The sequence below is a fragment of the Rhopalosiphum padi genome, chromosome 3 (genome assembly GCF_020882245.1).
Source record: "Rhopalosiphum padi isolate XX-2018 chromosome 3, ASM2088224v1, whole genome shotgun sequence".
In the NCBI taxonomy this organism is placed as follows: Eukaryota; Metazoa; Arthropoda; class Insecta; order Hemiptera; family Aphididae; genus Rhopalosiphum; species Rhopalosiphum padi.
Genome location: NC_083599.1, coordinates 43489534 through 43503430, shown reverse-complemented (window position 1 = coordinate 43503430; position 13897 = coordinate 43489534). Strand labels below are relative to the sequence as shown.

General features: G+C 35.0%; 3 protein-coding genes across 3 annotated transcripts; 2 read left to right on the top strand and 1 right to left on the bottom strand.

Annotated features, from left to right (window-relative positions):
• The first annotated feature begins 6026 nt into the window (after positions 1 to 6026).
• On the top strand, positions 6027 to 9212 carry LOC132925073 (uncharacterized). Its single transcript, XM_060989499.1, has 3 exons — positions 6027 to 6156; positions 8361 to 8623; positions 8762 to 9212. Exons 1-3 carry the CDS (start codon positions 6027 to 6029, stop codon positions 9143 to 9145), a joined length of 777 nt encoding a protein of 258 aa, XP_060845482.1. The 3' UTR covers positions 9146 to 9212.
• On the top strand, positions 7193 to 7828 carry LOC132924214 (zinc finger MYM-type protein 1-like). The gene is made up of 2 exons (XM_060988385.1): positions 7193 to 7209; positions 7290 to 7828. Exons 1-2 carry the CDS (start codon positions 7193 to 7195, stop codon positions 7669 to 7671), a joined length of 399 nt encoding a protein of 132 aa, XP_060844368.1. The 3' UTR covers positions 7672 to 7828.
• Positions 9213 to 12016: 2804 nt separating the features above from the next.
• LOC132925072 (uncharacterized) lies at positions 12017 to 12665 on the bottom strand. Its single transcript, XM_060989498.1, has 2 exons — positions 12631 to 12665; positions 12017 to 12581 (listed from the first exon to the last, which is right to left on the bottom strand). Exons 1-2 carry the CDS (start codon positions 12663 to 12665, stop codon positions 12017 to 12019), a joined length of 600 nt encoding a protein of 199 aa, XP_060845481.1.
• Positions 12666 to 13897: the final 1232 nt, after the last annotated feature.

Here is a 13897-nt window from a genome sequence, read left to right as displayed (position 1 = left end):
CATTTCGTGGTTGTGTTTTATTTCAGTTATTAGATTGTTTTATTTAATATGGAATCATTTTTTTAGATTCTAAACGGAGTGATGAATGTATTAATTTTACAATGATGTGTGTTTTTTTGTGTCTGTCATCACTTTTTGGAGTAGTAATAATACTTTGATTTTTGACTTCAGTCCCTCTTTGAAAAGAAAAATTCATCTAGTTCGTACTTTGGGAGGGGGGGGGGGGTCAAAAGTAATAAATTTTCAATAGTTTTCAAAAGCGTTGGGAAAATCCCTGAAAAATAACGGAAAAGCGTAAATTTTTACGCATAACCACTTTTCGACAAAATCGATTTTTTGATTTTGCTGTAACTCAAGAACGAATTATTGTAAATACTTGAAATTTACATAAAATGTTTATATTATGGTTATCTATTTACGATTAAATTTTCAAAATTTAATAATCGTTAGTCATAATTTTTGTTTATAAGCATTTAAAGTTCAAATATTTACGAAATATATCAAAATCGCGAAAATTTGCAAGGAATTTTGAAGTTGAAAGTTCATAAAATTGTTGTGATTTATACTTAAGGTTCAAAAATCCAATACAAGGTTATCTATAAGTTTTTCTTTAAATAATTGTAAAAAAAAATTCCAGTGTCAATATAGAAAACATTTTATGAGCGTATGAAATTTTATTTTTTACGAAATCGCGTAAAATAGGTAACGATATATTACAATTTAAATATAAGTAATAATAATATAATATATCCAACTAATTATCATTGACTGACAAATCATCTCCGTTCAGAATCATTTTCGTATACAATGATACCCGTCATTGCATTCAAATTTAACACATCCACACGACCAGTGACCTACTCTCCATCTCTACTATACAGCAGAGCGATACCCACTTGCCCACTTTTTATTTATTCATTTAAGATTAATTTATCAAACATTGATTATTATCTAATTGGAATAAAAAAACTGAATAAATCTAGAAAAGTTAAATAAAAAATCCCAAATTTAATAATAATTCTAAATTAATAAAATCTTTAATACATAAAAAAAATAACCTTTATGGATTAAAAAACCAAGGCTGGGGAAGGTAATGATTTTTTTTTAACTCAGTTAAGTTAAGTTAAATATGTTTTGATTCAATAAAATTTAAAGTTAAGTTAATAGACTTGTTAATAGATCAATTAAGTTAAAAGTTAAGTTAACAAATCTTGTTAAGTTAAGTTAATAAGTTAAAATTAACTTAACTTTTAACTTATTAACTCGTTAATGGTCATCCTTGTAATAAACCTAAATTAATAAAACTGAAATAGGTATTTATAAAAAAAACCCTCGCATTATAAAAATGATATAGGTATTTGTACAAAAAACTGAATAAGTAGATCAAAATAAAACATTTAATAAAAATGCTAAATTTAGTAAAAATGCTAAATTAATAAAAAAATCTAATTTATAAATAAATATAATTTTTATGAAATAATTAAAATATTCATTATTTAATAAAAAGTTCAAATTAATAAAAAATGTAATATTAATAGTGTATGAGAATATTCATAAAAAATAATATTCTTTATTGATTGAAAAATTCCAAATAAATAGAAAATACTAATTTCCATAAAAAATATAATATTTTAACCAAAAAATGTTGATATGAATCTCAGGTCGAAAATCGCAATATTTAGGTTCGGGGTGGTGCTGAAGACATGCGCGAATTGCGAAAAAGTTTTTTATCGGCGAAATATTGGTTTAACTAGCTTGGAAAACGTTGCTAATTGGCTGCTAAATGATGGTTCAAGAAAAATTTGAAAATATGATTTCAATGATATGGGTGGGGCTGGGGACATGTGCTCCAGCCCCACCCTAAGTGTTTTATTTTTTCGGATTAAAAAATAGGCTTGCATTAAATGCAAAATTTGCATTATTGTTGCTACATGACTGCAAAATATTGACTTGAAAAAAATGTCAAAATTTTGAATGGGTGAGGTTGGAGACATGTACGTCAAGATTAAATGCTTGTACGTATCATAGCGTCTATCATCATAGGTAATAAAGATTACGGCGTGGTAATGTCGATCAGTACGCGTGCAATTATTGTTTATTTGTAATTATGTTATAATAATATGTTACCGAATTCATGTAATCGGCAGAAAAAAGTCTACCTAATACACGAAATCGGCAATCAAAATTTGCTGATTTCGTGAATTTGGTAGCCAAATTGCCGATTTCATGTATTCGGCAAAAACGTTGTTGATTTCATGAAATCGGCAATTTCATAAATTTGGCGTAACATATACATATTCTTTGTGCCCCTTCCTCGCCAGCGATGGTGCCATAGGTCACTTATTCAGTGTCCAGCTCTCCTATGTCAACGGCGATTTGGGCATTTGGTACAACAGTTCTCCGTGCGACCTTCGTGGAAACACGACTTAGCTTGTTTGTCGCCTTATTTTCGCGTTCGCGATTGTTGTTGTTTAACATAACTAAATCGGTGTGCACCGTAGCCCGTCTTGTATCTATGAGCAGTTCGTGTCTATTTAACGTATATCCGCCACCTTTCAGTACAATACGTCTCAGTGTGACCAAAACACGCGTCACGTAGAATCTATTAAAAAAAAACCCCATAGATACATTATTCGTTTTTATTATGATTTACATAAGAACTCCTCTGGTCCGCCACTCCGGATCCGACCATAGTATTATTGATATGAATAATTTAAAAATACATTTGTATTTTCCAATTTATAAAAGATATATTAAATGAATTGCTAGTTATTAGTTTCCCTTATTAGGGTTTTGTATATTCTGATAATCCGACCTTTTTCGCGTTCAAACTACACCCCCAGTCCTGAAGGTGACGGATTAGAGAGGTTCTATTGTATTATAATACAAATTAACATAAGTTACTTATTATAAAATATACAAGTTTAGCTGAAATCTATATTTAACATTGTCATTTGTACCTACATAATTAAAAAAAAATATAAAATAATTGTCATTTGTATGTAATTAAAACAATTTTAAATAATTTTAAAAATGTACCTATGTGAACAAATTAAAAATAACCGAGTACCATTGCTTTCTAATGTTATGGCTAACTGCCATTTGAAAATCTAATTTACTTATCTCATAATTTTTAATTTGTACACATAAACTTTTTAAGCAGCTTTCAGTTATTGTTTTCAGTTGTTTGTACTTGCATATTAATCTCCTACTTATGTAACACCAATTGTCTTGGTCTGCAGCAACTTCCATTTTAATCTTTTTGATTAAATTCTAAATTGTAGGAGCACAGAACAGTAATAGTTATTGAGAATAGAACTTTGAAAAGCGGTTATTTCAACCCTCTGTGTTATTGTTGGTGCGATGTCCACCTTTTAATGTTAATTCATATACATTCCACGTAAACGATGGAAATATGGGAAGAATTTTACGCAAATGCAAATGCAAGGACGAAGCAGTTCTTACTCGGCACTCGACTATATGTTCCATTTACATAATAAAAATAAAAATGAAACAAAAGGTCTTCCACATGGAGATGGTATATTTTCTTTTAAGCACGTCATTCCATCTAGCACTTTATCCAGAGGCAGAAAAGCTAAACTGCCAATCATACCACAAAATTTTCTTAAGTCACCGTCTTGTTTGTAAATGGTTGCCAAACCAAGTTTTTGTAATTTTCAATGAACCGACTGACATAAATGATAAAAATACCCATTTATTATATTAATATGGTTTCCTAAAATATTTTTAACGGCATTTATTATAGCTAATTCAAAATCTAAATTGGAGCTGGATGGGTTTTACATTAATTTATTATAATATAATAAATTGACCAAATTGGCAAAACAACCAATATGTTAATAATTCATTTCACGTACTGCTGCTGTGATGTTTGGAGCTTTATCGAGAACTATAGCCACAATTTTATAGTTAATGTCCCTATCAACTGTAAATTTTTTAAGATAATTGGCTAGATTTATTGACGTATGGCTTTGGTAAAAATTTCCTCGCATGAGAGACAAATTGAACTAAGAGTACCAATGTAATCTATGAAGTGAGCTGTTACAGCTAAGTAGCTTTTATTGTTTATTTAGGTTAAACTATCAGTTGTCAAAGAAATAGCACGAAGCTCCCGGGTTTGAAATCTTCAGAAAAGCCTTGCGACAAATCGTCCGACTACAACTAGGTGCTAGTCAAGGGCCGTAGAGGCATATGACCGGCACCCGACAAACCTTCCAAAGAAAGTTGCCGGGCATAGACAGACGCACGTCGTCTAAGGACCACGAGCACCGGCGCACACGAAGACTAGCTCCGACGAGCCCGTACCATTCGGCTTGGGCATAACAGGTGCCATTCGCCACCTTGGTGAGGCCGCAATATATCCAAGTTGCTTTCCGTTTTTGGTCACGGACAACCTTCGTTGCATATAGCCCCAACGAAAAGCTGGGTGGGCGCTAAAGAGAGACCGCACTTCCTCGGCTGGCTGTCGCCGTACGAGTCCGCCCGGCTCCGTCACTCGGCAGCCTTCCCCTGATCAAGCGGTGCAATCTTTAACCACATAGTATGCTCCAGCAAACTGCCACTCTGAAACCAAACCGCCGTCGACCGAGGACGGTGTCCGCCACGATCGACGTGTGAGGGCTCGGTGCCAATCTCTCAACACCGAGGGGCCCCCCCACATCCCGAAGCACCATTATTGCCCCGCGTGAGGTGAAGCGCATTAATGGTGGGATGCTCGAACGAAGCTTCGTCGACGACGAGCCTCAGCTTCAAGTTCTCCCGAGATTTGGGCCTTGCGCCCGGGCTCACGGTGGGCCCATCCACGCCTTACAGAGGCATCACCAGGTGGTTAAGCCCAGTGATCGACCCGCTCTTCACGAGGTCGCGGTCAAAACCTCTCAACGCCCTAGTCCCCGAAAGTTTCGGTGCGTCCGCGCCCCGGGCGCCGGCCCCGCAGACCAATTACTTGTAGGTGTCAGGCTGGAATAACAAAAACTCACGTCGCGTTTCAATATAACATATATTTAATACCGGTTAATTACAATAGTATTATGACGTTCGACGACCGTGCATCTCACAAGACTACTTTGTGATCCCACAACTGGATCGGTCGCGGGTCGCGCTCTCGCGAACTTAGATAAGCAGTCACGGTCGTTCACTTCTACCGAACATTTCACCGGACACACCGGACAAATTACCGAAGCTTCGGACATTTCACCGGACACTCCGGACTAGTTACCGGAAGCTCCGGGCAAACTCCGACTTCGCGAGTTTTCTTCGGTCAATCTGCTTCGAATGTTCGCCCATCGGTTCTCAAAACTCACCTCTTGTGTTTTCACCGGACGATTCTGATTTTTGTCCGGGCAATTTTGATTTGCTCCGGATAAATCACTAGAGGATGGTAGGGGGGTGTTACCACCACATGCGCAGCTTGCTTGCGTCACCCGTTCGGTCGACTTATGTTTTTCTTCGGCTAATTCCCGCTCCAAGCGTTCCACGCTTTTGCTGAGAGTAGCGATAGTACAATGCTGCTTGTCAACCGTCACTTCTACTCTCTCCAGTCTATCTAACATCTGTTCCATGAAGTGGCTTATCAAATCTCCGTCGGTTTTGACCTCTTCACCACTGTTCTGGACCTCCGATGTACTATCTTCCGGTACCTGGGCTGACATTACGTCAGTAATGGTTATCATAGGCGTATCTAGGGGGGGGGCTTGGGGGGGGGGGGCTTAGCCCCCCAGTGCGAATATTAGCCCCCCCAGAATTATTTGTATTATTTTTGATTATTTCGTCGTAAATGATCACTCTTGTAATTATTTATCGGCGATAATACTTAACATAATATTTTGTGAGTTTATTGTTATCAAGAGTTATAAAATGATATCATTTTAATCATTTTTATAATATTTATCTTCACTTGTACAACCAGCCGTTTCGTATACAACATCACGTTATTAATTTCCCTCCAAATTGTATTATCAGTTATCACACACTAAAACCGTCGCAAATCGCATTGTCTGAAAAATATGGCTAAAAAAGTGTTCGGTATATTTAATATACCTAAAAAAACAGGACCAATCTTACCATCTCTACCTGATTTAAAGGAACATTTACAAAATGTACAGCTTGTTATTGTTCACAATACCTTGGATTTAGGTGATTTAGACTCTGGACCAGCAAAACCGATATTAGAAGTAAGCATTATATTTTTATTACATCTATAAAATTTAATAATTGTCTTTCGCTTTCTGCTTATTTCTATATAATTTATCTAGGCATATCCTAAAACTAGCTTTGGGTCTCAAAATCGTGCTTTTTCTTCAACATTATATAATCAGTTTGAGTGGCTTGAATACAGCATTCTAAAAGATAGTATATTTTGCTTTGTATGCCGTAATTTTGGTACTGGTACATCAGAAGTTATATTTATAACCAAAGGATTTAATAATTGGAAAAAAGTAAGTGCTTAATGCTTGTATTTATAAAATGTATTTATTTAGTCCATTATTACTTAAAATTTGTTTAATAACTATACATAAATACATATTTTACCTTTATTTTGTTAATGTTAAAATATAAACTAGTATTATTAACAAAATTATCTTACGATCACAGGTAAGTGGTTCAAAGGGAAAAGGAAAAAATTGTAAATCAAAATTGGAAGTTCATAGTAGTTCTCCTTATCATTTGACTTGTATGGCTAAGTGGTCGGCCCATAAAAAGTCTAAAATTACAGGTTCTGTTCACACTTTATTGACAATTGCTAATCGTGAAGATATAGTTAAGAACCGGAATTATATTAAGTGCATAATAGATATAATTTTGTATTTGAGTCGCCAAGGTATAGCATTTAGGGGTCACCTAGAAGACAAAAACGCACTAAACCAAGGTATAATTAAATGTTATATATTATAGGATTAGATTGGATTTATTTTTAAATAATATGAATACTCTGTCCCATATTAACGTTCAATCATTGTTATTTATTTTATTTATTTATATTTTTTTATTAGGTAATTTTAAAGAAGCTTGTAAATTATATTTTAAACATAACTCTGATTTCCAAAACCAATATGAGAAATTTATAAACTATACAAGTGCTACAACTCAAAACACTATTATTGAAATTTGTTCAAATTATGTTCTTGACTACATCATCAACGAAGTTAAAAGTGCAGATTTTTACTCTATTATGTGTGATGAAGCAAAGTATATTTTCTGAAGTTTTATCTTTTCAAATTAATGTAATTCAATTTGAATTATTCAAATAACTTAATATAATATTTTAGATGCCACAAACAAGAACAAATGTCAGTGTGTATTCGATATACCAAACATTTTGAAGTATATGAACGGTTTATTGGCTTCTTAAATGTATCTGAAAAACAAGATGCCGAGACCCTAGTAAATGCAATTCTCAATTTTTTAAAATTATGTAAGTTAGACCAAGTTCCTATTGTCGGGCAGTCCTATGATGGAGCCAATGTTATGTCAGGCAGACAAGGAGGCGTTCAAACTAAAATGAAAATACACTATCCATATGCAACTTACATTCATTGTATGGCTCATAAACTAAATTTGATTGTAGTTGATATGTGTAAGAATGTTAAAGTAAGTTCCAACTTTGAACTTACCTATTATCTTTATAATAAATCAACAGTTAATTTATAAAAATATGTGTATTTTTTAAAGTATTCAAAGCAGGTTTTTAATATGTTGGAGGCCATATATGTGCATTTCTCAATGCCATCTAAGAACAAAAAGTTGCATGATATGCAAAAACTTCTAAATATAAAAATATGTACTTTTTCACAAATCAGTGATACTAGGTGGGTTTGTCGCCATAAAAACTGCAAGGCAGTTATAGACAACTTTAAATCAATTATAAATATTTTAAATAAAGAAGTTGAAGATAATAACGACAGAGATGTCTCAAGAGCGATTGGTTTGTAAAAAGTTATTTAAGATATAGCAATATAATATGAAAAACTAGTTAAAAATAAAACAACAATTATTTATTATATTTTTTAGGTATTCTTTCATGTGTGCAAAAAGGATCATTTATTATACACCTTCATTTTATTAGCTATGTTTTAAATATAATCAATATTCTTAGCAAACAATTACAAAACGACAGTGGGACCCTTGGTCAAGCAGCCAGTTTAATAAATGCAGTCATAAAAACTTTTGAAGATAGTCGAAATCAGAGTAAAATATATATGACAATTTGGGAAACTATAGTAACATTTGCTCAACAACATAATATAGAATTGGAAGTCCCCAATAAAAGTAATAAATAGTTTAATTTTAGTAAGGTTATTAATTGATTATAACATATATCATATTTTCATTATTAATAGTATCTAAACGGAAAAGAACAGAGCCTGAATTTCTGAAAAATTTTGTTGTAACTACAACAACTGCAGCTGAACACGAGGACTCTAATAATGAAACTAATTTAATTGATTACTGGAAAGTACATGCTTACTATCCAATAATAGACGAGGTTTTAAATAATCTGAAGACAAGATTTTCTGCGGAGAGTTTGAATTTGGCAATTTCTATTGATCACTTTTTCAATCTGGACTATGAAAAAAGTTCATTTTTTATTCAACAATATAAGGTATGTTAAATGTAAATAAATAAATCAACTTAAGTGAAAACTTATAAAACTAATGTAACCCATAACTGAAGCATGAAAGTACTAACTAACTGTCTTATTACTTAAAGTTGTATTAATAATGTGTTCTAATTAATATAGGATTTACTGAAAGTTGATTTGAATTCACTTCAAGCTGAAATGATGGTTGTCAAAAACTGTATTCAAAACTATAATAATAAACCTGAACCGGGACCTGAACAAAAAAATCAAATAAATTTATTCAAAAAAAATATAACTATTTCAACTTTTCCTAATGTATATAAACTTTTAAATTTAGCTCTGACCTTACCAATTTCTTCAGCATCATGTGAGAGGTCATTTTCGACAATGAGACGTATCAACACATATATACGGTCAACTATGACTCAAGACCGTTTTTCCTCACTGGCAATACTAAATATTGAAAGAGATATTTCAAATAATATTGATTTTAATGATATATTAAATATCTATTCAAAAACTAATAGACGCTTGGAATTATAGTTGAAAACAAATAAATGTCTTATTTTCATTTAGTTTAGTGTTTTTTTTTTTCTTATTAAGTATTATTATTTTTGCAGCCCCCCCGATATATTTGATCACCCTACGCCTATGATGGTTATCGGCTTTTGACCCCCCGGTCTCAATACCACGTTTCGATAATTCCCGGTTAATATCGACAATATTTAACTCACCAATGCATTTGCTAGCCATTGCAGTGATTAAATTTACTTGCTATTATCTACCTAATTAAATTATGATAGATACGAGATTAACGTAAATCGGGCGAACGGTGGTAGAGATACGTACTTTCCAACCTATAAATAGCCTAAATCTAATTTAGCACTGTAGGAATTACACTAAATTACGCAAATTCTGCCAAAATTTAACACCTTAGTTTAAATACTGCGCCAAATGTAGGTGTCAGGCTGGAATAACTTGCTATTTGATTTGTTAATAAAATCAATTGGTTATATTTGGTTAAATGCGCATTGTTTGATATTACGTAATATTACCGGTCCCCCGCACCGCAGATCACTTCCCAGCCCTAAACCACCTTAAATAATGGTTTGCAATGAGCAGAAAAAATTTCAAAATTATCACAGCATCTAGCTCTATACGATGTGATGTTTAAAATGTATGAAATCTTTGGCCGAGATGTTGTGTAAAATGCACTCTGGGTCAGAGGTTGTGTGGTCTACCACATAAGGATTATCCGTGTACCTCTGACCCAGAGTGCATTTTACACAAGATCTCGGCCAAAGATTTCATACATTTTAAACTTCACATCGTAATATTACGTAATCTCAAACATTACGCATTTAGCCTGCTATAACCAATTGATTTTACTGACGTATCTTCTCGAACGGCACGATAACAGTATTTTTGGGAACCTAAGGCATGTCAAAAAGTGAATACAATCAGCGGTAAAAAACTTAGAGAATATTTTGAAATAAGAACGTTAAATTGCGAATAAACGTGTATTGATTGACTTTAACCATCAGCTGTCGCGGGGACTCTTCTAACCTGGGCGCGATAATGTTTAAAAAAAGAAAATGTATAAACACTAGTAATGTATGAGTCGGTGAATAACAATTGAGTTTATTATAAAGAAAATACCATACAATGTAGTCGATTACTTCTATGAAAAACGGAAATTGCGCTTATCAAATATAATAATGTATTATCATTGTTTATAGTAAACCCGGTCATCACATATGACCGCATTACCCTACGCCGCCGACCACGTCATATGCTGAGTAGTTTAATCGGCCGAATTTGACCGGTTTAAAATCTTTTATCAGCTGATTAACTCTTAATCACTGATTAATCATAGACTGTTTACATTTGCAATGTTCCTGTATCTTGATAGTATCTGTTAAGAAATATTGTGTAATTATTGTTGTTTGTGTGATTGTAAATATACTATTGTAATTGTTACAAGTTAGCGGTCCTAACTGATCATTAAATTAGTTATTACAATTTTTACTGTTAACTATTACGATTTACTATATCTATAAAATTATTTATACTAAATTGTGTTTTGATGATAGAAAGATCTAGTTTTATTATTAATAATTTGTACATATTCTCTGTTTATTTAAAATTGTTGTGGATATAATTTTGGAGTGGTGTCAGTGAATAACATTTTCTTTTTGCATTAAATGTTGGCCTTGTGGAAGTGGTAAATACATTTGGTGTTGTTGGTTCATCACTATTTGAAATTAATTGTATTATTTCATTGGTAGTGTAGCTGGAATTTTTAATTGTTTGATGTTTTTTTATTATATTAAATAGGTCCTGTAATGCTGTATTGTAGTTATTAAGTTGAAATTTGAAATCTTTTTGTAGGTCATGAATGGTGGTGGATATGGGTAATTGAGAAACAACTTTGGAAACGAATTGCCTAATAAAAATTGCCTTTTGAAGTAGATTTTGGTGCAATTGTACCTCAAAATTGTCATGACGCTTCGGTTTGTGACATATCCATAATGTTGATGGTAGCTAAAACAAAATATGAAATACAATATATTACGTTATTATTAGTCGCCTCGTACGACAAGCAGAGAAAACTGATTTGGAATTCTGAACGGCCCCCACAGCAGGGCCGAGCTCCTCGTCCCTGACGTATGGACACGAACCGGGCCAGATTGCGTTCGAGCGAATTCCCACGTTTCTGCCACTTACGTCTTACGTGTCCATCGACCAAGGGTTGGTGTTAAGTTCACCCGCAAAATTTTCCAAGCCAGGAGTTTCTGCTTTCGTATCGCAGTTAGAAATTCGTTCCGTAGCTGATTATACAGGGGGCGATCGGACGACCTGAGTCCTTGACGCCTTCTACGGATTAAGTTTTTTCGTAGCGCCGTGAGGTGTGGAGACCACCAAACATTTTTGCCTGCAGTCTTTAGGGTTTTTAGTTTTGGGATGGCAGCATCCGCTGCTATGGTGAGAACACGATCAATTCCCTCAGCTATCGAATTAATATCATAATTAGTAATTCTACCTACTTCCCCGAGTAAGGTAGTTTGGAAAAGATCCCAATTGGCCTTTTTGACGTTATAACGCCCTATGTTCTGATTATTAGGGGTTGACCTACATGCTAGGATATTAAAACTTATGACCCTATGATCGCTATCAACAAAGAAATAGCAGTCGAGAGAGAGTTGACCATGCCGGGTCGTTGATGCCCGTAGTGGCAGTTGATAAGGTGCAGATCGGCCACTGCGGTGGCTGTACTTTGTACTGGCGACTGTTGCGTACCGTGTCATACTCCCTCTCCAAACCGCCACACTCGGTGTACTTGTACCGGTGTCGTGGCATCGTTAGGTGCAGGTTTACACGCGATAGGATTGCGTCCCTAGTTCCGCGTTATGGCTAGTTGGGTGACGTGGCCGGAGTGAAAAACGGGTTGTTGTATGTCATCTCCGGCATTCCCTCCAACGACAGACCGGGAGCGGCTAGCCAGGCGTCTTCGGAAGGGTTTTCCGAGTTCACGTCCTGGCTGGTGGACGGTACTTGCTCCTCGAGTTTTTCACTCTTGGGCACAGATTGGTCCACCTCCATCGCCGCCGGTGGTGTTGGTCGAGATGGTGGTCCGCTTGTGGAAAGCCTCCTGGTCTTCCTGATCTTCCTCTTCTCCTTCAGCTTTTGGAACTTACCTCCGGTGTGGAGGCTCCCCGTGACGTCCCCGGCACCATTGTCGGCTCCATGGGCATCACGGGGCCGTGCACCCTCACCGTCCTGGTCGCGGTGTGTTGTGATGTCAGCGGCGTTGGGTGGTTGGATGGTCTCGGCGGGTGCGGCTGTAGTGGACAAGATGTTGAGTTCTAAGGGTCTACCGTCTTGTCCTCCCTTCCCTGGCGGTAGATGGTTGCTCTCACCGGATCCTGGAGGATTTGGGTAGAGGACATCCTCGCCACTTGTGCCGCCGTTCGTGGAGCTTCGGTGTCTCCGGCAACGAGCCCGAGTTGGAAAATCAGGTCAGCCACCTGTTGCAACTTTTCGGCGTTGCCCTGTCACTCATTCTAGATTTATGATATCTTGACTTTGAGTTAATGATTCCTCTGGGGGGAGCTAATTGATGCGGCTACGGCAGTTGTTGGTCTTACTCAGGTTCATGTTGAGTCGATCTCGTGAGGTGTGAGTGTTGAGGATATAGATATAAGAGAAAAAAAACTGACACAACACACGACGGGTTTTGGTATGAGCGATTTTTTATTATTCGGACGGCAGCGTATCAGCACGTGGAGTAACGTGTTAGTACATGTGGGAGAGTTGACTATGTTAGGTCGTCGTTGCTTAGTGGCGATTGATAAGGTCACTGCGGTGCCTGTACTTTGTACTGGCGACTGTTGTGTATCGTGTCAACTTTGTACTCTCGACGTATGATTCCTTAACTGTTGAACGAAAGTTTAACATGTCGCACGTGTGTAAGACAGAGACACATGCGGGTGCGAGTCCTCTTATGATATGGGCACCCGCAGGAAATTTTTCAGGGAGGAGCATGATGACATTAAACACCAAAAACTACATAAAAAAATGTTTATTCCTTGTAAACTATAAAATGTGTTAGAATTATATGAAATCAAATACCAACTCCACACACAAGTAAAAATATCGATGAAATGTTTATAAATCAAAATAAAAGTTAAAATGTTCAACATCCTATTTAAATTCCAGGGGGGGATTCCCCATCTTGCCACCCCATCTCCTGGCACTAATGTCTAAAGATATATTATGGTATATCTTAATATCTATAAGTCCAATATTTGTAATTATATTGATAAAATGTTGACTTCCTTATCTTCCCATGTTACTTACTCAATTAGTTTGAAATATCAATAATATATAAATAAATAAATAATATAATCATTTTAAACAAATAGTCAATATTTTCAATTACGGTAAATAATATATAAATAAAAAAAAGTGGGCAAGTGGGTATCGCTCTGCTGTATAGTAGAGATCGAGAGTATGACGAGTATCATTGTATACGAAGAACGATTCTGAACGGAGATGATTTGTCAGTTAATGATAATTAGTTGGATATATTATATTATTATTACTTATATTTAAATTGTAATATATCGTTACCTATTTTACGCGATTTCGTAAAAAATAAAATTTCATACGTTCATAAAATGTTTTCTATATTGACACTGGAATTTTTTTTTACAATTATTTAAAGGAAAACTTATAGATAACCTTGTATTGGATTTTTGAACCTTAAGTATAAATCACAACAATTTTATGAAC

Bases quoted from the DNA above. Each gene is read 5' to 3' on its own strand.
- LOC132925073 (XM_060989499.1), top strand. From the start codon at position 6,027: ATGGCTAAAAAAGTGTTCGGTATATTTAATATACCTAAAAAAACAGGA. The intron at 6,157-8,360 runs GTGATTTAGACT...CATTATTAATAG, and splicing joins TCACAATACCTTGGATTTAG to TATCTAAACGGAAAAGAACA. The intron at 8,624-8,761 runs GTATGTTAAATG...TAATTAATATAG, and splicing joins TTTTTATTCAACAATATAAG to GATTTACTGAAAGTTGATTT.
- LOC132925072 (XM_060989498.1), bottom strand. From the start codon at position 12,665: ATGAGTGACAGGGCAACGCCGAAAAGTTGCAACAG. The intron at 12,582-12,630 runs GTGGCTGACCTG...GAGACACCGAAG, and splicing joins ACGCCGAAAAGTTGCAACAG to CTCCACGAACGGCGGCACAA.